The sequence below is a fragment of the Dictyostelium discoideum genome (genome assembly GCF_000004695.1).
Source record: "Dictyostelium discoideum AX4 chromosome 2 chromosome, whole genome shotgun sequence".
NCBI lineage: Eukaryota > Evosea > Eumycetozoa > Dictyosteliales > Dictyosteliaceae > Dictyostelium > Dictyostelium discoideum.
The window spans coordinates 6,703,404-6,716,151 of record NC_007088.5 but is presented as its reverse complement, the minus strand read 5'-3'; the positions used below and the strand labels follow the sequence as shown (position 1 = coordinate 6,716,151).

The 12,748-nt window shown below is 23.8% G+C and overlaps 3 protein-coding genes and 1 non-coding gene across 4 annotated transcripts; 3 read left to right on the top strand and 1 right to left on the bottom strand.

Annotated features, from left to right (window-relative positions):
- Positions 1-2,315: 2,315 nt before the first annotated feature.
- Positions 2,316-9,386, top strand: gefL (Ras guanine nucleotide exchange factor; the record flags this gene model as incomplete). Its single annotated transcript, XM_638098.2, has 1 exon — positions 2,316-9,386. The coding sequence occupies one exon, from the start codon at positions 2,316-2,318 to the stop codon at positions 9,384-9,386; it is 7,071 nt and encodes a 2,356-aa protein (XP_643190.2).
- Positions 9,387-10,010: 624 nt separating this feature from the next.
- DDB_G0276379 (hypothetical protein) lies at positions 10,011-10,248 on the top strand (the record flags this gene model as incomplete). The annotated part of the gene is made up of 2 exons (XM_638097.1): positions 10,011-10,020; positions 10,055-10,248. The coding sequence occupies 2 exons, from the start codon at positions 10,011-10,013 to the stop codon at positions 10,246-10,248; spliced, it is 204 nt and encodes a 67-aa protein (XP_643189.1).
- Positions 10,249-10,975: 727 nt separating this feature from the next.
- Positions 10,976-11,048, top strand: tRNA-Gln-UUG-7. Its single transcript has one exon. It is a non-coding gene; the product is annotated as a tRNA-Gln (tRNA).
- Positions 11,049-12,011: 963 nt separating this feature from the next.
- On the bottom strand, positions 12,012-12,704 carry DDB_G0276351 (hypothetical protein; the record flags this gene model as incomplete). Its single annotated transcript, XM_638096.1, has 1 exon — positions 12,012-12,704. The coding sequence occupies one exon, from the start codon at positions 12,702-12,704 to the stop codon at positions 12,012-12,014; it is 693 nt and encodes a 230-aa protein (XP_643188.1).
- Between the last annotated feature and the right edge of the window lie 44 nt (positions 12,705-12,748).

Here is a 12,748-nt window from a genome sequence, read left to right as displayed (position 1 = left end):
GTATTTTTTTTTTTTTTTTTTATTTATTTATTTTTTTGTTTTTTTTTTTCATTTTTTTTTTTTTTTTAAACCTCTATTTGGTGCATATAAAAAATATTAAGAAACCAAATTCACCAAAAGTATATGAATGGTAAAAATTTAAAAATAATATAAAATAATATATAAAGAGTAATTAAAAAAAAAAAAAAAAAATCATTAAGATAATATTTAATTATTGATACGGGAAATTCATTTGGTCTAAAAAGATCTTTTTAATTGAAAGTTTTATTAGAAAAAAAATCATATTTTTGTTTCAAAAAAAAAAAAAAAAAAAAAAAAAAAAAAAAATTTCTAGTCAAAAAAAAAAAAAATCTTCTTTTATTGGCCATTATTGATTAATAATTTAATAAATAATAAAAAAATAATAATAATAAAAAAACCAAAGGATAAATTAAAATCTCCTTTAAACAGTAATTGGAAAAAAAAATAAAATAAAAAAAAAAAAATAACCAAAACGATAAACTAAAAGTATAATAAAAAAAAAAAAAAAAAAAAAAGATTTTTTTTCAAAACTTAATTTGACTGTTTGGATTTTGAAAAAAAAAAAATAAAGTTGATTGGCAGTTTATTTTTTTAATTTTTTTTTTTTCAATTAAGACCATCAAAGCATATTGAATTAATGTCAATATTTACACCTCGCTAAATTATTTCGTTCATAAATTCTTTAAAAATCAAAATTTAAATTAAAAAAAAAAAAAAAAAAAAAGAAAAATTGGTTGTGTCAAAAAATTTGCCACATTAATCGTTGTGGGAAAAAGAAAATTACATACACACAAGCCTTTAAATTTTTTATAATAATAATTTATTTTTATTTTCTATTTTTTTTTTTTTTATATCCAATATTTTCTTTTTTTTTTTTTTTTTTTTTTTTTTTTTTTTTTCACTTCTTTTTTTGAAACCAATTATGTAGGTTTTCTTATATCTATTTTTTTTTTTTTAATTTAAAGTCAATTTTTTTTCTTTTTAAAAAAAATATCAAAAAAAAAAATCTAACAATCACATAAAAAAAACCATCAAATTAATTTTTTTTTTTTTTTTGATTTTTTTTCTGTTTTTTATTTTTTATTTTTTTTTATTTTTTTTTTTTATTTTTTTTTTATTTTAAAAAAAAAAAAAAAGAAAAAATAATATCTTCTTACTACCATTGGAATCATTTTTCTTGTATTAGTAACAACAGTTTAATAGTTTTATTTTTTTTTTTTATTTTTTTTTTTAACTCAAAAATTTAACATCAAAACTTAACTAATAGATTAATAAACTCACATATTCAGCATAAAAGGGTCATTTCATAGTTTTTTTTTTTTTTTTTTTTTCTTTTTTTTAATTGTTAATTTAAAAACAGATATATAAAAAAAATCATTTCCCCATTATTGTATTTTTAGGTAAATTTCAAAAGCCCCGATATTTTTTCACATCTCGTCTTTATTGAGATAATTAATTTTTTTTTTTTTTTTTTCTTTTTTTTTTTTTCCATCATTTTCTTACTTTGTACGATTTTTTCTTTCAATTTATTATTATAAAAAAAAAATTTAATTATTATAAAATTCTAACCTTTTTTTTTTTTTTAAATTTTTTTTTTAATATATTTTTTTTTTTTTAGAAACCAAAATAATAATAAAAATAATAATCAAATAATATATATTTATACAATTTTATAATTTAACAATACACAATAATATATCACCACAAATATTATAATAAAAATAAAAATAAAAAACAGATAAATAAATATTATCATAATTCAAATAATCATAATTGATCAGTTATCTCGAAATTTGGAAGAAAAAAAAATAAAATAAAAAAAAAAAATAAAAAAAAAAAAATAAAATAAAAAAACCATCATAACCCAACCCCCAAAATTAATCTAATTATAGGTGCCCAAAAAAAAAAAAAAAAAAAAAAAAAAAAAAAAAAAAAAAAAAAAAAAAAAAAAAAAAAAAAAATTTCCGTATAATTTTTTTTTTTTCTTTTTCTTTTTAAATAATTATTTCAATCAAACGAGCGAATTTTTAAAAAGAAAAAAAAGAAAAAATAAACACTCCAACACACATATAGAAATAATATTTATTTTTTATTTTTTAATTTTTTTTTTTAAATAATTTTTTTTTTCTTTTTCACAAGTTAAAGAATCAATAATCAAAAAATAAAAAAAAATAAAAAAAAAAAAAAAAAAAAAAAAAATCAAACAAAAATCAAACAAAAAAAAAAAAATCAAAAAAACAAACAACAAAAAAAAAAATCAAAAAATCAAACAACAAAAGAAAAATCAAACAAAAATGAAGTCTATGAGTAGTGGAGGTATTAATAAATTATTTGAAGGGTCACTTAGTAAAGATGGTAAAACTAGTAGAATAGAGCATCAAAAGATCAAACAATCAGGATGTCCATTATTAATAAAATTGATGAAAGACAATGGACATATAACCAATGTTATAATAAAATCATGTAGATTAAAGGTATTACCAGGAGAGATATCGTCGCTTGGGGGACATTTAAAGAAATTACATATAGAGGATAATAAAATCCAAGAGATACCAAATTTAGAACAATTGGAACAATTGGAGGAGTTGATATTACCAAATAATGATATTGCTAAATTTCAAGTTTCAATTAGTAAATTGACCACGTTGAGGTTATTAGATTTATCAGGTAACCAATTGGGAACTATACCGGTACGTTTATTTAGTTTAGTTTCAATGAGAGAGTTATATTTGGACGAGAATCAATTCAGTAATTTCCCATCACACCTTTGTGAACTCCAAAAACTAACGACATTAGGTTTCTCAAATAATCTTTTAAAATCAATACCCACACAAATTGGTCAAATGATTGGCTTGAAGAAATTGATTTTATCAGGAAACCAAATGGAATCAATACCAATGGAAATATCAAATTTAAAATCGTTAACACATTTAGATTGTTCTTCAAATATTCTATCGAGTATACCAAATGAGTTGGGTAATAAACTATCGCAATTGTCATTCCTTTTTTTACAACATAATAAACTTAGATCAATACCCGACGAGATTGGACAATGCCAATCACTCGTTTCATTAAGATTAAATAATAATTCAATCACTTTGCTACCTCAAAGTATTGGTGAACTCGAAAATTTACAAGAGTTGTATCTTCAAGAGAATCGTTTAAATACTTTACCCTCGGAACTTGGTAATTGCTGTTCCCTAAAGAAATTATATTTGGAATTCAATAAATTAATAGCTCTTCCAGATAGATTCAAAAGATTACATTGTTTAAATGTTTTAAGTTTACATGATAATCTATTAGATGATTTACCAAACTTCTTATCATTGGAATTCTCTCAACATTTAATTCGTTTTACAATTCATAATAATCCATTTCTAAGAGAAAATGGTATTGATGTAATTGATTCATTACAATTTTTAAATTCTCATTTATTATCAATTCAAAATTTTATAAATAATCATGATCAACAAAATGATAATTCAAACAACAACAACAATAATAATAATACAACTACCACTACAACAACAACTACAACTACTACTACTACTTCAACAACAAATAATAATAATACATTATTTACGGACTCTTATTTAAGTTCAGCATCATCTTCATCGTTTTTAAATAAATCACCATCTGGTTTATCTTTAGTTGGTTCATTTAATGGTACAATAAAAAAATCAATTAGTAATAGTAGTAATATGAATGGTAGTGGTTCCAATGGAGTTGGTCATGGTAGTGGATTAACACCAAAATTAAATTTTAAATCATTAATAACGTCAAGAGATTTTTCATCAGATTCAGATTCAGATACAGATTCAACATCAAGTTTTTCAACTTACTCATCCTCAACAATAAATACAAAAAGAGCTTCAATCTCACCAAGAACAAGTTTAACTTTATCAAATAGTGCTTCCAATGATAGTGTATCAGCAGTTGCAAATGGTAATGGAAACAACAACAATAACAATAACAATAACAATAACAATAACAATAATAGTAATAACAATAATTCAGGTTTAGTAAATAGTATTAGTTCATTTAGTTTAAGTAGTGGCCAAATTAATTATTATAATATATCAAGAGCGCGTAGAGGTACGCATGGTAATGATCAACCACATCAAACAATCTCACCTTCAACATCAACCGAAAAATTACAACAAACTGTATCAACACCAAGACAACAATCATTTTTTATTTCAGTTTTAAATAGAAGGAAATCTTCATTAAATAATAGTCAAAATGGTAACAATAGTAATAATAATAGTAATAATAATAATAATAATAGTAACAATAATATATCGTCATTATCCTCAAGTAATTTTGCAAATAGTTTATATAATCCATTAATGTCATCTTCACCAACTTCATCACCATCTTCATCCTATAGTAATTTACATTCTTCTTTTAATGGTACTTCAACTCCACCATTTTCTTCACCATCACAATCTTCACCTTTATCAAATAGTATAAATGGTATTCACTGTAATTATAGTAATAATAATAATAATAATAATAATAGTAATAATAATAATAATAATAATAATAACAATAATATTAATAACAATAATAATAATAGTAATAATAATAATAATATTAATACAAATGGTAATAATAATAGTTTTAATGGTATAATAATGGGATCACCAATTTATAAATCATTTCAATCTTTATATGAAACTTTATTGGATGATTTAGATTATTCAAAAAAGAGAAGAGAAGAATTATTAAATTTATCAGTTGAAGAGAAATGGATATTTTTACAAAGAATTAAACCAGATTGTACGAATTCGTTAGTTAGTAATGGTGTTTATCAATTACAACATCAAATTTCATCAAATGATTTAAAAACTTTAATTTCATCACCACCAAAATTAAATAGTTCACAACAATTATTATCATCATCCTCTTCATCATCTTCATTATCATCATCATCAACTTCTGCAACACATTCTTTACAAAATAAATCATTACCATCGATTTCAGTTTGTCCAAAATCACCAAGAACTCATATGAAAGTTTTATCAGCAAGTTCATTATTCACCTTGGAAGATATAACAAAACTTAGACAACAATTAGTTAGTAAACCAGTTTCATGGGTAATTAATTTTGCTGAATCAACTGGTATAGTTTCAATACTTTCAATGATTACAACTTATTCTCAAAATTTAATAAATAATGTAAATAAAGATCAACCACAATCACAACCACAACCACAACCACAACCACAACCTCGACCTCAACCACAACAACCACAACCACAACAACCTCAACCTCAACAATTACTACCATTATTATCACAACTACAACCACAACAACAACAACAACAACAACAACAAACACAACAACCACAACCACAACTACAAGCACAAACAAAATCAGATGATCATTTTATAATTAATGAATGTTTAGGTTGTATAAAATTATTAGTTGAATTAGAAATGCAATCACTTTTATTAAATGATACAGCAGAGATTATATTTCCATTAATTTTATCAAGTCAAGTTTCAACAAAGAGAATGACATTTGAAGTATTGGAATTAATTTGTAAAATATTTTCATTAGGTTCAACTATTGTATTGGAATCAATTAAAAATTATTCTAAAAAGATTAATGAACCATTAACTAAAGTCTTCTCTCATATAACTAGTCCTTTAGATAGTGAATATCCTGCAGATCTTAAAGTTAGTTGTATGTCTTTAATTAATCATTTAATAGGTTCAAATCATTTATCATTAGAGGCAAGAATTGAAACTAGATCAAAATTCTTATCAAATGATATTTTACTTATAATTAAAAACTTAAGAATTGATGGTGAAGGTATTGAAACTTCATCTTGGAAACAATTAGAATTAGAAATGAAACAATTTGAATCAATGATGGTACAAGATGATAATCAAACTTCAAATGCAGAAGCGAATGAATTGGTTTCAAATGAATTATCACAAAGTATTGATAATAATAATAATAATAATAATAATAATAATAATAATAGTTCCACAAATCTTGTAAATAATAATAATAATAATAACATTAATAGTAATTGTAATAGTATTATTAATGGTGGAAATAGTAGTGATTCATTAATTAATAATAGTGTTGGTACTGGTGTTGGTTCAATAATGGGAGTTGGTAGTTTTATGGGAGTTAATGAGATTGAATATGATAGTCCAAGAAAAGAGTTTGATGAATTAAAATCATCAAACAATAATAATAGTAATAGTAATAGTGTAAATAATTTTATAAATAATATTACTGAACCAATTATGCCATTAACACCAACTGAAGGTAAATTGGTTGTAATTGTTTCAATGCAACAAACTAGACAACAAGCACAATTACAACAACAATTACAACAACAATTGGAAGAAGAAGATGATGATGAAGTACCATTATCATCATCTGTTGCAACTACTGCTTCAACTACTGCCAATACAACACTAATTGAACCAAATCATTTACCAATTCAAACTCGTGAAGTAATTGTATCAGTTCAAAGAAAATCTCAAGCTGGTGATGTAATTAGATCATTATTAGCATCAAATTCAAATTTAAAAGAATTAGGTGAATGGGGTCTATTTGTAAATGATAGTAATAGTAATAACAATAATAATAATAATAATAATAATAATAATAAATTATCAACCAATGTTATTGGTAGATTTTTAAAGGATGATGAATATATTTTTGATCAAATGACAACTTCATCAACAAGTGGATCATTATCATCAGATGATGGAGCAACACCACGTCTAATGACAAGATCAATACCAAGATTTAAAGAGTATAGATTGAAAATGATACCTTGGAAAGTTAGAGTTTCATTAGAGAAAGTTAAAGAGATGGGATTAGTTTTAAATGCAAACAATACTGCCAATGGTCAATTTAATGAGAGTAAATTCATAGCCGAAGCACCAATGGATCCAACTATGACATGTACAGGTTTAGTTTATCATTTGATAAAGAAATATTTACCAAACGTTAACGATAGATATTGTTTGGAAGCAGATGATTTCGGTCTATATTTGGATACTAATGCAGGTGGTTTAATGTGGGGAGGTGGCACAGGTGGTGGCTATTGGTTAGAACCATTGGAGAAATTACACGATTATGAAATATTTAAAGATCCAAAATCAACAGTTGCCTTAAAGTTACGTCCAAAAGGTGTGAAATTAAAATTTGCAGATGGTACTTATGAAATATTTAGATTGGATTTAATGTCACCAACAGAGAAAATCTTTCAAGAAATATCTGAAAAAGTTATTGATTCAAATAATAATATTAATTTATCTTATTATGGTATATTTGTTGACCGTCAACAAGGTGGCGCTAATGGTAATGGTATTTCAGATTCACCAATACTAGTTTCACAAAGTTCTTCAACATCTCTAATTGAAGAATCTAAAAAACAACGTAAACCAGAATGGTTAGAAAAAGGTTTACCATTATATCATTATAAAATTAATAGTCGTTGTTGTTTAAGATTTGCACTTAGACCTTCAAATATTACTTTGTTAATTGATATTTCTTTATTTAAATCATTTCAACAACAACAACAACAACAACAACAACAACAACAACAATCCACTTCTTCATCATCATCATCATCATCATCATCATCGGTATCATCCAATAATAATTCTACAAATAATTCAAACAATTTAATTGGATCATTAAATAATTCAATTAATACAATTAGTGAATTGGATGAATCAATTGATGATAATGGATTATCATCAAGTAGTAGTGATAAAGAAGATCAAATATCAACACCATCAACCTCTAATTTATTAAGTAAATTCCAACAAGTTGATGAAAGTATTTCAAATTTGAAATTTCAATTACCACAACCAATCCAATCGAAACAAATCATCGTTCAATTACCTTTACATTTACCATTGGGTGAAGCATTAGAAACTGATGAAAATTGGATTGAAACTGGTATTGAACGTGAAAAATGTTCATTCCATTTCGATTCATTCGATGGTATTTTAATGAATCAAACTCAACCTTTAAATACTCAAAATTTCACAGAAAAGAATAGGATTTGTGTATTGATGGCAGATGAATTGGAAATTAATTCCGAACAAACCAATCATAATAAAACCAATATTTGGGATGAACCATTCGATTCTTCAACCATTATTTGTGATCCTGATAATCCTGGTCAAATTAGAGCTGCAACACTCAATAAACTATTGGAACAAGCTACAAATAACATTGAAAAGGATCGTGAATTAATGAATATACTCTTGATGACCTATATGTCATTCGCTACCTCTGATATTCTATTGGATAAACTAGTAGAACGTTATAATGTTCCAGAGCATGAAAAGGAACAAAAGTCAGTGGTTCAATTACATACAATCGTTTTCTTAAAGAATTGGTTAGAACAACAAGCACCACAAGCAGCTTCAGGTGGTGGTTTAGAAGAAAAGTTTTTAGTACGTCTCTCTGAATTTGTCGATAAACAAATCTCTTTAGATGGTTACACTAAAATTGTACCACAATTAAAGAAATGGATTGATAGTGCATTAAAAGAGAAAAGAGCCTACGCAATGCCAGAGGCTGCACGTCCAAATCAATTAACCACTAAATTACCATCTCTAACTTCATCACTATTGGATGATGAACTATTTGTCGCTCAACAACTTACCTTGAGAGAATATGAAACCTTTAAAAGAATTCAAGCAGTCGAATTCTTGGGTCAAGCATGGGGTAAACCAAAACTTCAATATAAAGCACCAAATCTTTTGAAAATGATTGAACGTTTCAATAAGATTTCAACCGGTGTATCAACTGCAATCCTTAGTCAACCAAAGATTAAAACTCGTGTAAAATTAATTTGTAGATTCATAAAGATCGCTCAACATTGTAGAGATCTAAATAATTATCATTTATTAACCGCCTTTATGGCTGGTATTAGAAATTCGAATGTGGTTCGTCTACGTTTATCTTGGGCAAAGGTACCAAAGAAACATCTTCACATCCTTGAAGATCTCGAGAAAATCATGTCAATGGAAGGATCTTTCAAAGAGTTTAGAACTAAAATGGCTGAAACTATTCCACCTTGTATTCCTTATCTCGGTGTCTATTTGAAGGATTTAACCTTTATAGAGGAAGGTAATCCTGATTCCATAAATTCTCTAATCAATTGGGGCAAAAAGAAATTAATCTATAATATCATTTCAATCATTCAACGTTGTCAACAAGTTTCCTATGATTTTGGTAATCAAAATCAATCTCAAGTTGCTCAAAAATCTGATTTAGTTTTAAATTATTTCGATTCACTTCCAATTGCTTTAGATGAATTACTTTATAAAATTTCTTTAAACCTTGAACCTCGTTCAAATTTTAATAATTAATAAATTATTTTTTAAAAAAAAAAAAAAAAAAAAAAAAAAAAAAAAAAAAAAAAAAAAAAAATACCATTTAAAGAACAATTTTAAGAATAATTATTTTATTTTCTTTCTTTTTTTTTTTTTTGTTTATTTATGATAAAGTTGATATTAATTATTTTCATTTTTTTTTTTTATTATTAATATTTTTTTTTTTTTATCATTTTTTTATTTATTATCTGCATTTAAATTGTCAGTCAGTTGACAATTTTAATTTTTAATTCTTTTTTTATTTAATTTTATTTTATTATAATTAATAAAAAATATCAATCCAAATCTTTGATCTATTTTGTGTATTTGTGAGTGTGTGTTATAAAATTAACAATAATTGTTATTATATAATAATAAATTTATATCAACAACATCATTTTACAATACTTTATACAATTTCATATTTCCTTATAATAATAATAGGATCAACCATTCTCAGGGAATTAAATACTTTATTTCAAATAAGTCAAACTTAAATCGATTCAAATTTTTGGAATCGATTTAACCTTTTTTTTTTTAAAAAAAAGTATAAATAACTTTTTTTTTTATGTCATTATTAATAAAAACAAAATCAAAAAAAATAAAAACAATATTAAAAAAATGTTATTTAGTATGTTTTTTTACTATATTTTTTATTAATATAGTTTTTTTATTAACAATTTTTTTAAAAAAAATTATAGAATCATTATTAACTTCACAAAAAATTGAAAAATCTTTATTCAAAATAAATCTAAGTAACTCTTTCAATAATGAACAAAATATTTCAACAAATCAAATTACTTTGTTCATTAGAAGTACTTCAGTTTATTTCACAAGACCAAATTTTATAAACTTCTAATTATTTCAAGTTAAAACGACCGAAATATAATAAAATTTTAAAATATAAATAATAATAGCGATTTTAAATATTAATATTTTTTATCTCTTCTAAATTTAATTATACTGTTATTATTTATAATTTTTTGTTTACAAAGGATTAAGTATAAAGTAGAAATAATTGGCCGTTTAAACAAAATAATAATAGAAATGATAATTTGATTAGAAATTTTTTTTTTTTTACAAGTTTCATTTTTAAAAATAATAGAATGATAATTTGATTAGAATTTTTTTTTTTACCAGTTTCATTTTTAAAACCTCAAATTATATACAAACTCTCTAGAAAAATCCAAAAATAGATTTATTATTTTTTTCTTTTTTTATAACTTCTAATTATTTTCTTTTTTTTTTTTTTTTTTTTTTTTTTTCCTAAACACTGCCATTAGCCCAAAATTTTTTGTTTTCAAATAAATTATTAACGAAACTAATTTATACAAAATTATATTATCCCAATAATTATAGAAGTTTGTGGTGTGTCAAAAACAAAAATAGCAAATCTTTTTAAAAAAAAAAATACAAGCTTCATTTCTTTTATCTTTTTTTAAATTTTAAATGATTTGATATGGAGTTTTATATTAAACACAAATTTGATTTTAAAATTTATAAACCAAACAATGAAAATTTAAAGTACTTCTTCTAAAAATTAGGGAATCATATAAATATTACTAAATCTTTTTTGAAATTTCAACGGTTTTATAGTGTAATTGGTTAGCACCCAGGACTTTGAATCCTGTAATCTGAGTTCGAGTCTCAGTAGAACCATTTTTTTTTATTTTTCAAACTTACAGTCGCGGGTTCGATTCCCATTTTTATAAATGCCGACAATCGGTCAAAAAAACCAGTAACCAAATCATTTATCAACACTACCAAGCTAATGGGATTTATCTTAAAATCAACAGGCGGAAGAATTAACTGGCTACATGAAAGAACAACCATAAATAACAAACAATAAACAAAATCACACCAATTATACCACCTAATATGAAGAAAGATCATGAAATTAACATAGACTACATACATATAAGATTTCATATACCACAGTTCGTATGGTGCTATAAACCTATAGATTATGATCTTTTAAGACATTTCGCATATAAAAACCAAATAGGAATGATACTCCACCAGGTATGGATATGGATTTGCAATCAATTTTACAGTGATGATAAAATTCAAGCCACAAAATTAGACTATGATATAATCCTTGAAAAATGGTACAAAACCGCAACCTTGAACTACATAAACAAAGTTAATAACTTTAAAATATTATCTTCAAAAGAAACACACTAAATTTTTAACAAAACTGAATATATCAAACAAATTAAAAACATTAAAAATCAAATTATAAAAGACTATTGTTTAACTAGCACAGTACTTCCAAATAGAGTAATTGTCTATCAATTTATATGAAATCATAAAATTAAAATTTACAATAAAAAAAATATAAAAAAACTATTATTATCGCTTAAGAGTCAAATCAAGCAAATAATTAATTAATATAAAAAAAAAAAAAAAAAAAAAAAAAATAAAGTAAAAAACATAATTGGAGATGATAATCATTCAAACAGACAACCAAAACAAATTGGTCAATATCAAAATCAAAAAAATCAATTTAATAATTGAAAGAAAAAGTAATTAAGAATTAAATAAGCACTATCAGAAATGAATAAAAATAAAAAGTATTAAAATAATTTATTGTTTAAATTAAAAAGATAATTTGATTTGAATTTATTCTTTTTTAGATTCTTTCCATTTCTTAATACCTTCATCAGCTACTTTGATAGCATATTGAAATGATTCTCTTTTTTCGACCAATTCAATCCATCTTTTGAAATTTGGATATTTAGACTCCCAATCATCGATCATGATACCCCATTTCAAATACATACCCCATCCATAAGCTGAGATATCTGCAATTGATAATTCATTTCCAGCTAAATAATCTCTATCTTTTAATTGATTATTCATTACACCATAGATTCTTTCAACTTCATTTTGGAAACGTTCAATAACTGATGGAATCTTTTCTGGTGAATGAATTTTAAAAAAAAGTAAACTACCAGAGTTTGGACCTTGAGAGGTAACAGTAAAAGTTAACCATTTTAAAACTTCATAACGTTCATGTGGTTTATCAAGACCTGGTAACAATTTCCCTGATGGATACTTGTCTGCAAGATATTCTAAAATGGTTGCAGATTCAAAGATAACTAATGGTGGTTGATGTGAATTATCTACAATCACTGGAATCTTATTGTTTGGATTCAATTTTAAGAATTCTTCTTTTAATTGTTCGCCTGCTGCAATATCAACTCGATGATAATTGAAATTTTCTATTGATAATTCTTTTAATATGATATCAATTTTAAATGAATTACTTGTATGGTAACCAAAAAAATCATATTCTTTTTTAATTGCTTCCATTTCTATTAAAAATTTTTAATAAAAAAAGATTTATTTTAATAATT